Raw genomic sequence first — 20,314 nt, 5'->3', positions numbered from 1 at the left:
TTCAGTCAGTGATTATTGTTGGCATCTTACCATTCCCCTCCCTTCCTTCCTCCCCGTTTTTCCTTCTTTCCTCCCTGTCTTCCTTTCTCCCTTCCTTCCTCTCTCGCCTGTCTCTTCCTTCCTTCTCTTCCTGAGAGTCTGGCAGAGTCTAGTCACACCTGCCTTCAGATCCCAGGTGTGCTTTTTCTGGGTAGGGTAACCATGGATACAGTAATTAAACTCTTCCAGTCTTACAATACTTTCCACATCTCTAAAATGAGAGCAAGTGATTCTTTACAGGACTCTTGTGAAACCTGAGTAAGATAACGTGTAAAGTGTGCACACAGTGGCTCAGTAAATGGTGGTTCCTTCTGCTTCATTTCTTTGTTTGTTATCATTCCACCCCATTTCTCAGGCTTCTGTTTTATTTCCCGTTCGCTTTCCTCTGTTCCATACTTGGAGTGGCACCAGGAGCCAGGACTTGATTCCTCTGATAGCACTCCCAGTCAATACACTGCTGAGCCTTGCTGCAGAGAAAGCTTGATAGGTAAGTAGGCAATAGATAGCCAGAGACAGAGGTCTGTGGACATAAATGATTGTCCATGCTGCCATGCTGAGTGGCAATTTCTTTCCAACTGTGAAAGAAAATTTTGTACTGGTTTTCTAGTAGACTGATTAAAATGTACTCTGCTGGGGAGTTCTGTTAAGAGTTCAGCTAGCCAGTGCAGAGCAATGCTAGTCCCTGGATTTTCACAAAAGTGATGATGATGGGTGTGTTAACTAACCTTATTGTAATCTTTTTGCAGTATACACATGTGTCAAGTCGTCATTTTATACATGATAAACCTATATAATGTTGCATGTCAGTTACATCTCAATTAAGCTGGGAGAAAAAGATGCTTACTTGATGAGAGCAGTTATTCAAGGAATAATAACTAAATATTCATTTGATATTGAGCACCTTGAAGATCTTTATACATCCAGGCCATGGGTTGATTTTGTTTTGATTTTATCATTTTTGTGCTAAAATGTTATATTTTAAAAGCTAGCCATTTTAATTAATTTTCTCACATTTAAAAAATATAATGTAAATATTTACACATAGTATACATATATTTATAATTACACATACATATCTCACGTTCTGGTAGCTCGATATATCACTCCAGTACACTTGGTATAAAATTCTGTAATGTCCTCACATCTCAACTAGAGGGTGCTCTGCACACACCATTAGCTGTCAGGCTTGGGCAATGGATAAACATCCCCAGCGAGAGCTCTTTTATCAGAAAAGATTAGATCTCAACAAGTAAAATTTTTGACTTTGATCAGTTTCTCTTTTTTCTACTCCAGAAATTTTAGACTGAACAGGACCTCACCCCCTCCCCTGCAAAAACAAAAAAGTCACCTTGACCAAGAAAATATAATGTATATCCTTCAAATATGACTAATAAAGTATGGGTTCTTCTTAAATGTTTTAGGTTAAATAAGCAATACTCACATGTTCACAATGTAGACAAGGTATATACTGTGAAGTCTCTCTTACCACCCCCTCCACCCTTTTTATACAGACTATTCTCAGCATTTATCATGTTGCCTTTTTTTTTTTTTTTTTGTAGTTCTGTATTTTGGAGACCATTGTTTATCAGTATATAAAGACTCTCATTCTTTTTGATGGCTCCATAGTATCCCACTGTGTGGCTGTGTCATGTTTCATTTTTATACTCTTGTTGGTAGCTGTTTAGTTTTTTCCAACCTTTGTTATTTGAAACAAGGCTGCAGTGACTAGGAAGGCAAAAGTTGCTTTTCTTAAAGACCTGCAAGGACAGAGGCTTTTCTTGATAACTTTTCTCAAGAATGACCACTTTGTGCCTTAGGAATGTCCTTATATGTTCTTGAAGTCTCCACTGCTGAAATTCCTGCCAGTCTTTCCCTTTGGATACCCACTTATGTTTTAATCGGATGTCCCATCCTCTCTCCATTTTTCTCACGACTTCTGCATCCCTGCTTGTTCCTCACTGCCTGATTTCTTGGGTTGGTTTTTACATCACAGAGACTCTCCTGGTATGCTTGATCATCTTCTCCTCCCTATTTCCCTGTTACCTCTTTTGATTTGAAACTTCCACCTTCGTCGCTCCTGCAGCAGGCTCTTCACCAAAGATGGGCTTGCAGTGGACACAGGTACTTTTTTTATTAAAAAAAAAAAAGAAATGTTTTATTTTTTTAATGCAAAAAGGATGAAGAAGATAAAGTTTGCCCCTTAATCTTACCACTCAGAAATGTCTGCTGTGTATACTTTGGCATTTAGATTTCCCATCTTTGTATTGAATGCATGAGTATAATTACATATGTGTATATATATGTAATCATTGACATCTTTTGCATATATAGTACTGATCTTAAATTTTTCATTAGTGTAATGAATCTTATAGGAATTTTCTTTTGCCATGAAAATTCTTTGTAAAAATATTTTTTTGATTGGTGTTTTTGCATGAATCTTAATTCACTTAATGTTTTTCTTCATTACATTTTTAGATTGCTCTCTTCTTTTTTTAGATTATAAATAAAACTGTCAACATCTTTGTACACATTCTTGTTTAAGTCAGGACTCAACTTGGCTGTTAGGCATCCCAGCTGACTATCATTTGCCCTTCTTTCTGGGACTCTCTCTTTTTTTTTAAACAGACATGTATTACTCCTTAGGCCTCCAAATTGCTTTATTTCATAAGCTCAAGAAGGCAGTTTTGAAAGTAAACTAGGGTTTCGTGGGTTGAAACTGGATTTAGGTTAAAGGGTTAGAGAATAGATTGACGTTTTTTGCACCATACGATGTGCTGGGGGTTTCATATGTATTCTTCCGTGTAATTCTCAAAATGACCTTGTATGAGACATTTCATGTTCTCATTTTATCGGTGAGCAAACTGAGGCTCGGAGAGGAAGAATATCTTGCTCAAGGTCACAGAGCTGGTAAAGAATAGAGCTGGGAATTGAATTCGGGTGTGCTTAATTCTAAACTCTATCTTCCTTAGATGTTTTAGTAATTCATTTAGTTTCAAAATAGTTTGGTAGAGGTCAAAGCAGTGATGTCCTGGTAAAATGGTTCTTTGGAAAACAGAACAGCAACAAAGACTTGATTTGTCATGTTTACCGATTTCAGTGGTGTAAATATTCCCGCCATAGCTGATTTCAAGCTGCCAATTGTTTAATAATCCACTCATAAAATTCCTGGATGTTTAATAATCAGTGTAAGCCGATACACATGGCTCCTTCATATCACTAGGCCAGAAGTTCACTTGGCTGCCCAGCCATGATTTTCTGCACTCTGAATTATGATTGATTAGTTAAGTAAATACTGTGTCCTCAGTTGTAAGTGAGGCAACTATACACAAAGTTCTTCTAAAAAAAAAAAATCAGATTTTTATGTTTTTTTTTTTTAAATTGTCTGACGTTCTTACTATGAAGTAACATATCTCCCCACTGTTGAGAATTTTTTTTTTCACACATGTGTGGCTTCCAGGGTTTGTAATTGACTCTGGGATTTCAGTCTTTCTCAGAGCATAGGAATTAAAATCAAAAGACAGACCAGTGATAAATTGTTAGGATGTGGTCAAAGATAAAAATTTAATTTACCATGTCTGCGCTTTGTAGATTAGGCTACCATCAGAATACGTAATTGGAACCTGCTACAAACATGGTTTTAATCAATGATGGAAATAGGTGGGTAGGGGAAATGTGCAGGAATTATTCTGAGGACTTTCCAGCACCACCAGGGGGGAAACCATTTAAGAAAATCCAAATGATTTAACAGTAATAAACTGTTTCCACTCCCGACAATGGTTTTAGGAAACCAGCTGAAGCTATCGTTTTCTTTCAAAGCCCATGGCCTGCCACACCTGAGCATTTCCACTAACAGTGGGTCTGCGTGATGCCTGAGGCCCTGCTGATGCCATTGGCAGCAGTCTATTTGACATCGGTCATTGCCACACAGGGACATTGGACTAAACAGTCCTCACAAATATATTAGTGACTGAGACAGGCAATCTGGGGATGATCTGTGCTTTTGTGCAGGGACTTTTTGGTGGTAGGAAGAAGCTTTGGAGATGACTTAGTCTTGGCTTAGGATTTTCCAGCTGTGGTCTGATGTGTAGGTAAATCTCCCATCTTGGACCAGGGTAGGAGGCATTCCTGCTCAGTTGGTAATTTTTTTTAAAGACTTATTTATTTAACTTTTTTTGGGGGTGGGGGACTGTGATGGGTCTTCGTTGCTGCACATGGGCATTCTCTAGTTGGGCTGAGCAGGGGGCTACTCTTCGTTGTGGTGACCAGACTTCTCATTGAGGTGGCTTCTCTCGTGTCAAGCATGGGCTCTAGGCACATGGGCTTCAGTAGTCACAGCATGTGGCTCACAGCGTTTAGTTGCTTGCAGCATGTGGGATTGTGGGATCTTCCTGGACCAGCGATCGAACAGGTATCCCTTGCTTTGCAAGGTGCATTCTTAAGCACTGGACCACCAGGGAAGCCCTCAAAGGGCTTTGACAAAGGGTGATGACCTGTCGTCATCAGCACTCATTATGAGGAGCCACCTTATTAAAAGAGAAGTCCAGTGGACTCTAGTTGGATTTTTATCTCAAGGTGTTGTTTCTCCAACACATGCTGACATAGACAATGGGGTGGTTTTAGCTTTTGGATATAAGTATGATCTTATTGTTTCCACTGGCAGTAGTGTGGGTGAAGAAATGGGATTGAGTTTGTTCCATCTGCTCTGTCCTACGTGTATCTGAGTCTGTGTTTGAAACAACAAAAACAACACAACACCTCGCTGGTACCAGCTGGATGGCTCCATTCTCTCATGAGCACTCTGGTTTGTCTGGGCTCCCTCTGAGTTGACCAAGGATGACTACAGTCTTCTTTCTATCATCTTAAAGGTGCAGCTAATAGTGGTTGTTCTCGGGAATCCTCTACTCTCCTATTACAACCTCAGCCTTGTTTCTTAAGGAAAAAAAATCAGGAGGAAAAATGTAGGCATTGGTTTAAATACACTCAGGGCCTTGTGGAGTACGTTGACATTTACCGTCCATTTCAGTGGTGCCTAAACCATGCTGGGGAAGCTGAGCTGTGGCCTCACCTTGCTCAGTGAAGACACAGTTTTTTTCTCATTGTTCATAGTCTGCATGCATGTATTATTCCCTGGATTGTAGGTGTGGAAAAGTTCTGCTATGTCATTGACTTCATTGCTCTTGTCTGGCCATGAGAAACAGTCTCATCTGCTTTTGTGAATCCCTCATTAAAGCTATCTCCCCAAATGGACTAATTCCTTTCTCTCTTCACAGATATTGCATTTTGGTAGTAGAAAAGGCAGAGGGGTAGATGTGGTGCCTTGCAAAGTGGGGAGCAGTGAAGCCTTGACTTCTGCTTGCAGAGTGCGTAGTCCAGTTGAAAGGGATGTGTAATCATTTGGGGAATCGAGTCTGCTCTGGCTCTTGGCTCCCTGAACCTTTTCATCATCTGGACGCCAGATAAAATACAGATGTTCTGAGCTAGAAACACAGCACAGACTATTTTCCTCTTGGCTTGCACCGCCTCTTAAATGCCTGCATGCCAGACAAACTCGTTTTCAGCATTTTGGTTCAGCTATAATTCACGGAAGATATCCCAATCTGGAATGAATGATTTTCTTTCCAGCTCTGTCTCTGAAATCAGCCCGCATTCTTGGTGGCCTTTGGCCGCTGGGTTTGTGATGGTGTCTGAGCTGCTTCTTGCGTTAAGTCACGTAGGCGACACTGTCATTGTAGACAGCAGCTGTGGACATCCTTCCTCTGAGACTTAGCAAGAGGCTTTTCTCCTGCCCCAGATCATCCCTCCCTCCAGCTCTTACAAGACTCATCCCAAGCAGACCTGCTTTCAGCTGCTGCTGCTTCTGCACTGAAATGACCTTTTTAAACAAATCCTTGCCTTGAAATCAAGACAGAGAGCATCTCTTGTTTTCATCGGAATGTGAGTCAGATTTTTCCAGCAGGAGGAGGATTTTGTTTTTTAACCACCTCAGACATGGAGAGGCCACTGCAAGGTTGTAATTACCTTACCAGGAAGCCGGTGACCAAGGCTTCAGGGTCTGGCGGCCACTTCTGAAGACTCAGGTGGGAATGAATACATGTAGGTCTTTACAGTTAGACTCCAAGCTCCCACACTTTTTCTCCCTCCTGCCCCCTTTCAAGCCCACCTGCTTCCCACATCTGCAACTAGAGTGGGTAAATTTTAAAAGGTAAACTTGAATGATGGCAAGTTCTAATAATCCAGCCAGAAAGACAAGCCATTTTAGCTGAAGTTCCAATGCTTTACAGTGATTCTTTTTTGTCTAGAGGCTTCTCAGGTGGCACAGTGATAAAGAATCCACCTGGCAGTGCAGTAGATACAAGAGACCTGGGTTTGACCCCTGGGTCAGGAAAATTCCCTGAAGTAGGAAATAGCAACCCACTCCAGTATTCTTGCCTGGAAAATTCCATGGACAAAGGAGCCTGGTGGGATACAGCCCATGGAGTCTCAAAGAGTCAAACACGACTTACTGACTAAGCACTGCCTTGTCTAACCAGACAGGCTGTCCCACTAGTGATTTTCTTTTCTCTTTTTTATAAAGAGGTATATGAATGTCATCGAAGCTATTCTGAAATCTTTGAGAAAATGGTAGTCATTTCTCTTTCTCTGTTTGTGTGCTCCGCAACCCACTCCACCCAGCTAGAAACACAAGTGGCCAGATCAGTTGTCAGTTGCCCTTTGGTGTTTCCCTTCTGACCAAGGGCTTCCCAGGTGACTCAGTGGTAAAGAATCCGCCTGCAATTCAGGAGTGGGTTTGATCCCTGGGTGGGGAAGATCCCCTGGGGGAAGAAACGGCAACCCACTCCAGTATTCTTGCCTGGGGCTACAATCCTTGGGGCCACAAAGAGTCAGACACGACTGAGCAACTAAACAGCAGCAGCTCCTGACCAAATGCCAGCCACACCCTCCTGCCCTTTCCTGTGGTGAGTATCACAGAGGCTCCGATACCACACTTTTGTTTCACTGCCTAGCCTGCATCTCTTGGGTATCCTGAAAGCAAGGGTTTGGAGTGAGGGGAGGGGGAGGAGACAGCTGGACACCTGCGATCCCTCTTGGGGGGCACATACCATTCCGGAAGCTGCCTTCCTCCTGGGTCTGGTCGTGACGCACACATGTCCCCCGCAGCAGCTGCAGGCCTTCTCGGCAGCTGCTGCACTGATTGTGGCCAAGGCCGGTGCAGGTTTCGCAGGCTTGGTGGCAGGGCTCGCAGTCTCCCATCTCTGGGTCACCGTAGAAGCCAGGGCCACAGGTCCTCACACAGCTGCCCCCTACGTGAGAATAAGACAGGAAGCCTGAAGTGGAAGCCTGGCTGGCTGAGCCGGGTGCTCTGAGCAGGGCCAAGTTCTAAACAGGCCAAAGGAGGCTGAGGAACATTTTTTAATCTTTAAAGAAACCGTGATGACATTCGCATATTCCAACCCAAGAATCGTGTCTTAATAAATCCAACACTTTAAGTCCTCTTTCAACTGAAAATTTAAGTTGGCTATCAAGGGTTGGGAGCATAAAAACTTTTATGTTCTCAAGACCTTGAAAAATTGTAGATAAAATGATCTCCACACATACAGAACCCCTGAAGGTCACTGTGTCTGCCCCACTGTCTCTCCCAATGGAAGACTCACAGTATGTTTCCTTCCCAACCATTCATTTCCATCAAAGTCAATGCATTGACTTAAATCTAAGACTAAAAGATCTTATTTAACTTTTACAGTGCAGGGAATATAGAACATGAATAAAGTCTCAAGGAAAGAGTCATGTTCTGAATGTTCCAGGTGACTTCAGTTCCAAAGCATTTATTTCGCTTCAGTGTCTGTCCCTCCCCTCCACTCACTCTGCTTTCTGTCAGCTTGGAGATGCTTGAGAGTAATTAGTGAAGTAGGAAATATGCTTCAGTAATAAAAGCAGAAGGAAGCAGTCCTGACTAACGATTATTTTCAAACCAAAGTAAAATTCCTCCTTGGACAAGAGGCATAGGAAGACTCTAAAACCTATCTGACGAGCTCTCTTGTTTCTGAATAGAGTTCTGGAGCCTTGTTCGCACTTTGTACCATGCCTGTTTTCAAGCTTGGGGCTTTCCTGGTGGCTCAGAGGGTAAAGAATCTGCCTGCAATGCAGGAGACTGGGGTTTGATTCCTGGGTTGGGAAGATCCCCTGGAGAAGGGAATGGCAACCCACTCCAGTATTATTGCCTGGAGAATTCCGTGGACATAGGAGCATGGCAGGCTACCATCCATACAGTCGCAAAGAGTTGGACGCGACCGAGCAACTATTTTCAGGCTTACCCAAGAGGAAGAAGCCCTCTTCACACCAGTAACACTCATTCTGGTCACAGTTGCCACAGTTGGTATCACACGCTTTGCATTCAAATTCTTCCCTGTAGGTCTTCTCAGGACAGGTTGTATAACAGTGGTCTTTGAACCTGGGGAGATAAGATGCAGTTTCTTCTGTGAGCTATGTTAACATATTAATATTTCTCTTTATTGCCATAATTTAATCTCCTTATGTGTCTACACATCATTTCTTTTGAAGTTGTAATCTTTTCTTCCTTAATAACTTAAAATATAAGTGACATACACATTACATTAATTCCAGGTGTACAACATAATAATTCAGTATTTGTATATATTGCAAAAGGACCACCACAGTAAGTCTAGTTAACATCGGTTATCATAGGTACAGAATTTTTTTTCTTGTGATAGGAACTTTCAGGATCTATTTTGTTAGCAATTTTCAAATATTGTGCATCATTACATTTTTTATTGAGAAATAGTTGTACAATATTATATATTTCAAGTGTACCATGTAGTGATTCATAATTTTTAAAGATTATATTACATTTATAGTTATAAAATATTAGCTATATTTCCCATGTGTACAATGCATTCTTGTAAATTATTTATTTTCTACATATATTACACAACATTTTTAAGTTGAGGTCTATTAATTTACTATATTGTGTTTCAAGTATACAGCAAAGTGATACATATATATATACTGAATATACATATACACATATATGTACATATATGTACACACATATACATATGTGCACACACACATATACCGAATATACATATACATGTATACACATATATACATGTACATACATATGTACACATATGTGTACATATATATTGAATGTACACATACATATATACACACACATATATATACATAATATACATATATATATACACACACACACGTGTATCTTCTCCTTTAGATTCAGTTTTATATTTATATTCTTTTTAAGATTCCTTTTCATTATAGGTTATTACAAGATGTTGAGTAGAGTTCCCTTTGCTATAGAGTAGGTCCTTGTTTTCTATTTTATATATAGTAGTGTGTGTGTGTCCAGTCCCTCAGTCATGTCTGACTCTTTGCAGCCCCACAGGACTGTAGCCCGCCAGGCTCCTCTGTCCATGGGTTCTCCAGGCAAGAATAGTGGAGTGGGTTGCCACTTCCTTCAATAGGAGATCTTCCGACCCAGGGATCAGAACTGTGTCTCTTGCATCTCCTGCATTGGCAGGCAGATTCTTTACCACTAGCACCACCTGGGAAGCCCCTATATACAGTAATTTGTGTATGTTAATGCCAAACTCCTAATTTATCTCTCCATCTGTATTACACATTGTTTTTAACAGGTGTCCACATTTGGGTTCAAGGGAGAAAACTTGGTCTGGTGTATTTGTGTGTGTCATTAATCACCTCCCTCAAAACTTCAAGTGCCCTTTATTGGGACAGCAGGGAGGGGCCTAGGAAGAAGGAGAAGGGTACATTTATTCATGGAGTGCTGATTATGTGTCAGGTATTAGCTCACTTAAACCTCTGCACAATCCCCATATGGTAGCTGTTACCTATCTTTAATTTCCAGATAAGGGAACTGTAATTCCCTTAAAATTACATAGGTAAATCACATAGGTAAGAGGGGGGACTGGGATTCTACCCTAGGTCTGTTTGAACAGACAACTTGTGTGCTTTTGCCACCTGGCACTCGCCAGGTCTGAAACAGGTCAGTGTTGAGTTCAAGTAGTCTCATGAGTCCATGATGTCTATTACCAGATTATTGGTATTACCCAAGCTTTTCTGTGTTTATTGTTTTATATAGATCATTTCTTATTCTTGTTCTACGGTAAAACATTGTAATTCAGACTCCATTGAGGTTCATTTGAAGGGGGAGTGGAATGAAGTTGACCTTTGCCCTCACACTGTCAAAAAGATATCACAGGGAAGCTTTGTATTTCTTCCTTAACAACATCTATTGTGCAATGTTTAATTAGCTGTATGACTGCATATCATAAAGGGCTATAATATGTATTTCTGGAAACAAACGTCTGATGTTTTATGCTTAGTGATGCTGGCCATGTTCTTTCAGTGTATTTGTTTCTCAGGAGGTTTTATGAAATGTGTTCATTAGTGCGCAATGCCGAAGTGGAGAGGTGGGCTCCAAAGTCCAACAGAGGAAACGGCTCTCAGGTGACAGAGGATGTAGGTGCAGATGAAGGGGTGTGTTCTGGTATCGAAGTGAAGAAGGCAGCAGGGTAGAGCTAGGCTGGAGGGGTGTTGGTTGTTGTTTGGTCACTAAGTTGTGTCCAACTGTTTTGTGATGCCATGGACTGAAGCCCTCTAGACTCCTCTGTCCATGAAATTCTTCCCAGGCAAGAATACTGGAATGGGTTGCTATTTGCTTCAGGGGATCTTCCCTACCCAGGGGTCGAACCTGTGTCTCCTGCTTCGCAGGTGGAATCTTTACCATCTGAGCCACCAGGCAAGACCCAAGGTGGAGGGATGCAGAGCTGTAATAGGGGCAAAGAGAATTACCCACCTGCTTCTGCATGGTTGCTATTTTTTTTATTTGAGTCTGAGTTCTCCTTTCTTGGCTCCTAGAAGAACATTTTGTACCTTCAACCATGTGACCTTGCCAAGAAATGCCTGCATTTCTGCTCTCATGTCTGCTGCGGGTTCGTGTGGTAGACCACATGCCAGCTATGAATGTGCTAACAAAGAACTGGCTGCTCATTGAGTGTCATCTGGTCTACCTTACAATAATCAAGTCTAGACTCCTATTTAAATGGGACAGTAATTTAAATCATTCAATCAGGAGGATGTAGAGACATAGTCAATGTAGAGAATATTAGGCAATTCTGGAAAAGTTGAATTAAAACCATAAGTTTAAGTAATGCTGAGGTTAATAGATTATTTTTAGTATGTCTCAGCTTGTTGGGTTTCCCTTCTCTCCCATTGTCCTCACCCCTTTTAACCTCTTTCTACCCGCCACCACATTTTGAGTTCTTGGAATCTGATGGAGGAGAAAGGCCAGGTGGTGACAGAAGGAGTCAGCCCACCAAAGTAGAGGCGACCCAAACATAGACCGCCCCGAAGAGCCTTGTCTCCCTTCTTTTCTTAGTTTTTCTTCCAAGATAGGCACCAATGTATCCTGGAAGGGAGACAAGAATAGGAGGGGGAGGTGATACTGAGACATAACATCCTTGATTTGTAGATTTGTATCAGAGAACTTTGTGGGTGATGGTTATCTGCATTTCATTTAACCTAGTGGTCTTCATCTCTCATTGCCTGTAGGGGGATTAAGAGCTTAACAAACACCTGGCTTCATCCTGGACTGTCTGCCCTTTAGAACGAGGTCTCCATGCAGACATTTGGAAACAACTTGCTTGGGGTCGAGTGTATTATTAAAGTCTGTCCATAAGCAGCAAGGTCTGAATCTTGGTAACCCATGGCAAGATTCCTAGACACCAGTGTCACGCTGGGTGACTTCCAGGACCAAGAGAGAGAGGACCTCCTTTCAAGGCAAGAAAACAGCTGGGCTCTTACTGCTAAATCCAAGAATTGTTCATTAATAGCCTGACAAGAGAGAGTTGCTTCAGGCTACAGGGCCTCTTTGCTTTAATCACTGGATTTAAGATTAAGTCAGTAATGCTTAAACTGTAGAAAAAGTTAGTGCCATGGAAAAAAAAAAAAAAAAAAAAAAACCAGACTTACATGTAGTACCCTGTAGCGCATGATGTGCATGTTCCTGGATCATCTGGAAAAAAATTATAATAATAATAATCATCGAGTTCATTATTTGAAAAACTGAGTTTTAGAAAAGTTGTGGCTTGAAACACATGCTTATGGGATGGTTTCACAAAATGTACTGTCTAGAAATGATGTTTCAGTAGATTGCACCATTTTTAAATTAGTAACAAGATGTACACTATGATTTATCTTTATTAAAGCTAGTAAAATAAGAGTTCTCATAAAAACTTGGCCCTGACTTTCAAGGAGGAATAGGTCCAAGCTACTGGGTCTTCAAATTGTTGCTCATGAATGATCTACATAAAGAAGCTCCTGACCACAACCTAGGTAAAGGCTTCCGCTGTGTCCACACACACATTTGGAAGGGACTGCAAGCTTCCGACCTGAATGGTGGATTTTAATTGAGTTACCCATTAATGGCAATGTGAGGGAATCTCATCTGGGAGGCTTCTTTGAAATCTGGATAAGTATTTATTTATTTTTCTAATACAGTATATCCTTTTGTTCTGCTCTTTATTGCCCTCTTAAAGAAACTGTCCTCTTCGCATTAAGTACAGTGATTCATTGTGTCCCTGTTGGCTGAGAGGACTCTTTCCTACAACTTTCAGGCGACTTAATGAGAAAGAAAGGACTTTGCGAATCACTGACTTAGACTGTTTCTCTCACCTGTCCCTCCCTGAAAGATCCCAACTCCAAGGTCGTTATTAAGACAATTTGGTGACTTCCTCTGGCCTGAAGTTCTTGTGAGTGACAGAGTTACTTCCAGTAAGTTCTTTCTGTGATCTAACTTATACTCTAAGTTTGCTCTTTTCATTCTAAAAGGAGATAGAAAACAGTTGCTCCTTTTTGAAATGTGCATCTTGGTATATGAGGATTTATGTCCGTCTAGTCAAGGCTATGGCTTTTCCAGTAGTCATGTATGGATGTGAGAGTTGGACTGTGAAGAAAGCTGAGCGCCGAAGAATTGATGCTTTTGAACTGTGGTGTTGGAGAAGACTCCTTGGACTGCAAGGAGATCCAACCAGTCCATCCTAAAGGAGATCAGTCCTGGGTGTTCATTGGAAGGAATGATGCTGAAGCTGAAACTCCAATACTTTGGCCACCTCATGCGAAGAGTTGACTCATTGGAAAAGACTGATGTTGGGAGGGATTGGGGGCAGGAGGAGAAGGGGACGACAGAGGATGAGATGGCTGGATGGTATCACCAACTCGGTGGACATGAGTTTGAGTAAACTCCAGGAATTGGTGATGGACAGGGAGGCCTGGCGTGCTGCGATTTATGGGGTCACGAAGAGTTGGACACGACTGAGCAACTGAACTGAACTGAACTAACTATTTAAACTAAATACTGGATTGGCCCAAAAGTTCATTTGAGATGTTATAGAAAAACCCAAACAAACTTTTGGGCCAACCCAATAAAATTATGTCCTTTGAACTTTGTGCTTGGTTTTCCTTTCTAATCTAATTTAGGCTTTATTCTGGTTTTTGAGAAGTCTGCTCCTTAATGGCAGAGTCAACTTCATCTGAGTCAGACTTTCATCTTGGCTCCTCCTAAACACTGCTGTGTATCACGCATACTGTGACTAATACATGTGCCGAAAATTAGTGGAAAAATTTCTAGAAGAGGTTCTACCATGGAAGCAGGGATCCCTAGAACCTTGTGGAAACAGTATAGTGATGATACCATGGAGAGGGCACTGGCCTAGGAACTGGGCTACCTGTGTTTAATTTGAAGTTTTCACCCTGGCTCAACTGTTTTATGAACTTGCGTAAGTATCACTCTACTTTCTGGGTGCTGATTTCTGTAGGTATAAAATGATTCTGTTGGATAAGACTGTTGCTAAGCCTCCCCCAAAGTCAAATATTCTGAAGCTAAGTCTAGCAGGAGTAGGCAATCTATGGCCTACTCGGGGGGCCCCTTTTGTTTGCATATTGTGTGTGACTTCTTCCATGCCACAGCCTCAGAGTGGTTGAAACAGAGTTAGAAAGTATTTGCTGTCTGTCACTTTACATGTGCTGGCCCTTGGCTGTAGCGCTGTTGGCTCATGACTTGGTCGTGCTCACCTCTGTTAGATAACATGGATGTAAACATGATTATCTTAACAGCTTGTCCCAGAGTTCCTCTAAAGATCTGTCTATATTTAGGAAAATATCTTGTTAAGCCACTTGGGATACAAGTTTAATCAGAATGATTAAACAAGAGCCAAGACAATCAAGGAGATAGCCAGGCCCTTCTGCAGGAGGCCATGGTTTGCTCATGGGAGGGAAATAGTTTTTGTGTCTGGGTCAGCATGGTTTGCTGTAGGGTGACCAGAGCAGGACAGTAAAGTGAACCATAAACCAGGCGAACTGTGTCATCATGGAAAGGAAAAGCTCACTGGAATTTGTGGAATTCTCAGGAGTGGGCTTTATGCTTCTACAATCCATTGACTGGGGATCTGAGTCCATTTTAAGAGTGTGCAAAGGTCCCAGTGAGCACTAATGGTTATATTGGGTAAGTTTATTTCCCGCTATGAGTCTGTGTTTGCATCTGCATTCTTTTTAGTCCTGCTCCTAAAGAAATTGCTACTACTCGGCTTGCATTTGGGCAGCTTTCCTCTTCCCTGCCTGTCCTCAATGAACATATTTGACTCTGACAGTTTTGCTAATTTGGCAAGGGCTGAGGAAATTCTAATCCTGTTCTCTAATGTTCTGGCCATCCCTCCCATCTAGGAACTTAATGAGTTTGCTCTCTGCTCCCTTAAGCAGGTCACTGTTGAAAATGTGAAACAGAATCAAGCCTCAGAAATGTGCATACCAATGTAATCTCCAGTCTAGGGACTTTTCCAGCCCAGTTGCACAGTGAATTTGGTACCTTTACAACAGTTTGCATAAATGAATAATGCATAGAACAAGAATTCTGTCTTATAACAGCTTATGAATGCCCATTAGTCTTGCTCATTATTACCAGTTCTAAAGCATAAGAATTGTTGAGAAAAAATTTTCTACCCCAGAAGATTCACAAGTCAGACATAACCTAAATGGATTTAGCTTGACCACTGGGAGGCAGCTGCTATGGGATTAAGGTAAGGTAACAATCCCAAACCTGGAAGTTGACTCTAAATCAAGTTGGCATTTGGATGGTAAGGAGGGCTTAAGGAAGAAAGATACATTTTCCTGACTTTGTGTGTGTGTGTGTGTGTGTGTGTGTGTGTGTGTGTGTGTGTGTGTCTGTGTGTGTGTGTATGTGTGTTGGGGTGGTGGTTGAAGAGTCTACACAAGCTAGAATTGTTAACTGTCTTGGAAGGTGTTGTCCAGAGTAGGGTATTTAAATAGATCTGGTTATTTGATCTCGTCAAACTTGAGCTGAGAGAGCATATTTTGAGAAGGGATGGGGCAAGTTCAGACAGAATTCACAGTGAGAGCCTTCTACTTTTGGAAAAAAATCTTCAGAAACAGCCACTGACTTTCAGCTGCTTACATCCCAGCTAAGGAGAATGTGTGAGCAGATGCCTTGTCAAGACATCCCTTCTTGCAAAAATTTGTTTTATTGTCTCGTTTTTACAGGATGGGCTGGGATGGGTAGGACTACAGTGTCCACTCTGTCTGGAGAGAGCTTCGTGATTCTCTGCATCCCTTTTCCATAGTTTCCTTGGAGACCAGCAGGGCTGGAGCCCAGCATGAGTGCACTGTCCTTGTGGAGACATTGACTCCTGCTGTCAGCGCCACCTTCAGTGGTCAGCTTACATTCTCTGCCATTTTATTATATTCTCAGTAATACTATAGCCTTTACCATTGAGTTGGGTGGGTCAGGCCACATCAGGAGTTAGTAGTTCTTAATTACCAACTATATTGGAAAAGGGGTATTTTAAACTTGAGATGGAGCTGAACATTTAAAAATGTCCAGAGAAAAATAATTTATTTTTATGGTTTACATAAACTTTGAGCCACATAATTAAAAATACATACAAGTTAAAATGATTCTAGTTTGCTTTTTCTAAACTTGTTTCTTATTGTGTGTTTATTTTTCATCTGAGGGAGGCAGAGGAAACTTGGTATCCTAAGAATAGCCTTTTATTAATATCATGTAATATCTAGATATGCCAGAATTAGCCAGGAGTTAGAGAGATTGTTTAGGCAGAATTGACTCTCTGCAGAACTGTAGGGATAAGTTAATGTCAAGGTGCTCCCAACTTAGTTATTGTTGTTTTTCTCAAAATTCATTTTTAGGCTCCTAGGACTTTTATCCACACCCTATGCTAGCCAGGCCTCTATCTTCTACTGGCTGTTAAAACCTATCTGACCCCTGTCCCATCACCGCAAAGGCCTACTAGTTTACTGCCTAGGATTCTAGACTAATGGGCCTGATAAACTTGCAGTCTTGGGAGGCTCCTAAACCTCAGTCTCTTCTCCGGTGTCCTAGATTCATTAGAGTCCTTCTACTGTGGCCTCAGACCACGTCCGTAAAGGTGCCATAAAACAGTGCCCACCTCATTGTAATTCAGCATACCCTGGATGCTTGCTTTCTTTCAGATGGTTCCAACTTTTGGACTCAGTCACCTTCTTGGGTCCAGTCACCTATATCCTAGGCTTGAGAAAATCTGGGGCTTTACCTGCCTTCCCAGTGCCTCCTACATTCAGGCAAAGTATTAGACCAAACTGATGCTACTCCCATATTTTATAGGTTTCTAGTCCCAATAACTTTCCGAAGCTCCATAACAACACAAATCAAAAGCAGTAATCTCCATATTTTTTGAAATGTTTAAAAAAATTAGCATGTGCCTGCAATGCATATATGTCTGTCTAAATTATTTATATGTACTGGTGCATGAATATTTTACATATGTCAGAAAGGCATGCCAAAGTAGAAGATTTAAGAGGATAACATAATTTTGAATACAAATTCTGTATTTTTCTATAGCCCTAATGGATTGTCTTGCATACTTTAGAGACCGCTCACTCAGGCCACACCTAACCAAAAGCCATATCTGAGCTAATGAATTCATATATTAAACTCCCCAAGATGTGTCTTATGTTTGGTTCCTTAAACTTATAATTGAAAGGAATGGCTTTCCGATGGGTTCACTCATATGCATGTGTCTAAGGACTGTCTACTCTTGACTTCCAGCCCCTATTTATAGACAGACTATATAATTCTAATCAACTTGTTCATCTAGCACTTTTGGGTTGAAAGAAAAGTTGAAAATACAGATATGAATGAACATGCTTTCATGATGGGGCTGGGTGCCACTTTCTCTACCTTTCCACCACCCTCTATAGATTTAGTACACAAATTTATTTCTCTAGATGAAAATAACCAGTTCTCATGTCCCTGCAAAAGACAGCCTAAAAGTTCATCTGTTGGGAACAAGTTAAAAAAATATGGCACATTTGTATAAGATGGGCTAGTACAAAACCATTCAAATTTTGTTTTTCATGAGTGTTTAGAGATATGAAAACAATATGATGATGGGCTAGGTGAAATAGGATGAGAATCCATATCTAGGTACATGTATAATCTATCCATCTATATGTATGTATAGATACAACTTTATAAAAAATCAGAAGAAAAAGCTAAAATGTTAATAGTAGTCATCTGTGATTTCATTTGTGTGTTTGTGTATGTTTCTATTTTCCTAATAAGTGTGTGTCATGGAATTTGTTAGAATCAGAAATGCTATTAAGGGAAGAAAGAACGTGCTTAGGTTATGAGTCTCTGGCGCCCTTTGGGCCATGTGTCTGGAAACACTCTCTGCCCACAGATCTCCCCTGAGGAAGCTGGCCCTTTGGTTCTGCTCTTCATTTTTTGTCCCTTTCCTGCCCACTTCTGTTCTTTCATCTTTCCATTTTGCTTCTCAGCATTCTCTAATTCTACATCACTGGGACAGGACTGACGTTCTTCCATGGGGTGCAGTTAAAACAGTGGCAGATGTTTGTACAAACTCCCTTATAAAATATGAATTATTTTTCTGATAGGACTCTGTAAAGAAGGTAGTTGACTAGGAAATGGGGTTGTTCTTGGCTCTGTCTCAGACTCCCTGAGTGGACTAGGGCTGTCCCTTGGGCCAGCCATTTTAAAACCACCCCTTTATGAGCAGCTGCAGCCTTCTCAGAGCATCAGTAGGATGTCACCTCCTACTGAGGTGCACTCTGCTTCCTTTGAGGAAACAGATAGCATTATAAGCAGCCAGCACTTAAATTGCTTAGGGAAATAATTAAGCACATTGTCAATAATGCATATTCTCTGAGAGTAAATATGTACTTCGTTACTGCACAGTGCTGTACAAATCTGTAGGCAAGTCGGTGACGTTCCTCACCCCACCCCAGGAAAATAAACTGGGCTAAGAGATTTATATGCCAAAAGAGTGCAACTAATTATAAGCCCCAAAGAGCACTAGAAAGCACATAATTCAAATATGCTTTGCACTTATAATTGCTTCAAATAGTGAACACTCAAATATGAAATGGACCCTCTGACAGCTTTGTCAAAGCAGAAGATTTTTCTGGAAGGCTCAGTGGTGCTGGGATACAAAGTATTTGGTTAGGGGGCCTGTTGATGATTTTCAATCGTTTTGTCCTCAATGGTGTCCAAGGACAATGAATAAATATTTGAATTGGCAGCAGTGCGAGTAGTGCAGCTGACGGTGGGGCACAACCCCCTGGAGGGACACAGTAGTAGAAGAGACGTGAATAAATAATCTAAATCATTGTCTACAAATGTTGGCTAAAGAGGGCTCTGTTCTATGTTGGATTTTAGTCTTGACCAGGTCTCCTGATTCCAACAATGGAATCGCATAATAGTCGAGCTGTTTATGGATTTTCATCCTTCTCTAAACCAACTAGCAGGTAAAAGTGATGGCTGCATATACACAGCTGAGTTCATGTGAGGGTTGCTCTCTACAGCTGTAGGTTCTTTGACTTATTCATTCATTCTAGGACTTACATTTTAGGCGGAAGACAGATGATAAAAGAAAAATTAGAAAATTTTTAGAATCTAAATAAAAAAATATTTTTTAATAAATGTATTAAGTAGCCACTAAAATTCAGGCTCCATGAAGACAGCTTGTTTTGTTTGGTTTTTATTTTTCTGTACCTTAATACCGACAGCATTGCCTGGCACATAGCAGATACTCCAGAAATAGGCATTGAATGAAGAAGAAAAACAGAAATAATACATTTAGATAAAGGTTTAGAAGGAATGAGACTATAATGGAGAAGGGAGGCTTTAACTTAGGCTAGTTGGGAAAGAGCCTTTCAAGAACTGACATTTGAATAGAGATCAGAATGATAACACAGAGTTAGCCCTGTGTAGTTCTGAGGGTAGAATGTTCTAGACAGAGATCAAGAAAGTGTGATCTGTTTATGGAATGTCAGGAAGGCCAGTGGGGCTGAAGAGAATAAAGAGAAAGGGAGAGAGTCAGGATATGAGGCCAGGGTCCAGGGCAGGACCAGATAAAATATAGTCTTATAGACCAAGGTAGCAGGTTTGCATTCTAATCTAAGAGTCATGGGAAGACATGAGGTGCTGTATTAAAAAATAACTTATTTTACTATAGATATGATTACCTTTATTAAATTATAGACAGCAAAACTACTGTTGCATGAAACACATTGAGAAACACCCTTTTAAGGAATATAGTAGAGGAAAAATGATTAGGAATACACTAAAACTCCAGTACTTTGGCCACCTCATGCGAAGAGTTGACTCATTGGAAAAGACTCTGATGCTGGGAGGGATTGGGGGCAAGAGGAGAAGGGGACGACAGAGGATGAGATGGCTGGATGGCATCACTGACTCGATGGACGTGAGTCTGAGTGAACTCTGGGAGTTGGTGATGGACAGGGAGGCCTGGCGTGCTGCAATTCGTGGGGTCAAAAAGAGTCGAACACAACTGAGCGACTGAACTAAACTGAACTGAATAGGTGTAGTCATGAAGAAAAGTCAGATTTAAGAGAAACTGAGAAGATAAAATTGAGGAGAATAGATGTAAGATGTGAGAGATAAGGAAGTCAGATGACTCCCTGACTCTTGCTGGAGCACCTGCATGGATGGAAAAGGAGGAGAATTCAGCAATGAAATAACTTAGGAGCAATGAACACTTAACTGAAAGCAACCCATGCACTGCTTTTCATGTTGTACAGAGTATATGCAGATAAGAAAGGCAACCCGTGCTCTCAGGGAGCTTGCAATCTGGTGAGAGGACAGCAAGTAACAAAGCTGGCTAGAGAA

General features: G+C 41.2%; 1 protein-coding gene across 4 annotated transcripts in view; it reads right to left on the bottom strand.

Annotated features, from left to right (window-relative positions):
* The window catches only part of PCSK5 (proprotein convertase subtilisin/kexin type 5), a 514,258-nt gene that overhangs the window by 36,854 nt on the left and 457,090 nt on the right, over window positions 1-20,314 (bottom strand). For 2 of the 4 annotated variants that reach the window (XM_025281617.3, XM_025281618.3), the window contains exons 25-28: window positions 12,070-12,112; window positions 8,352-8,488; window positions 7,140-7,340; window positions 2,083-2,163 (exon numbers count right to left, since the gene is read on the bottom strand). In XM_025281617.3, coding sequence (XP_025137402.3) covers window positions 2,083-2,163; window positions 7,140-7,340; window positions 8,352-8,488; window positions 12,070-12,112 — 462 coding nt within the window. The remainder of the gene's footprint in view (window positions 1-2,082; window positions 2,164-7,139; window positions 7,341-8,351; window positions 8,489-12,069; window positions 12,113-20,314) is intronic. The other 2 variants (XM_025281619.3, XM_025281621.3) reach the window with 1 other exon arrangement.

Source organism: Bubalus bubalis, chromosome 3 (genome assembly GCF_019923935.1).
Source record: "Bubalus bubalis isolate 160015118507 breed Murrah chromosome 3, NDDB_SH_1, whole genome shotgun sequence".
In the NCBI taxonomy this organism is placed as follows: domain Eukaryota; kingdom Metazoa; phylum Chordata; class Mammalia; order Artiodactyla; family Bovidae; genus Bubalus; species Bubalus bubalis.
This window is presented reverse-complemented; position numbering and strand designations above follow the sequence as displayed.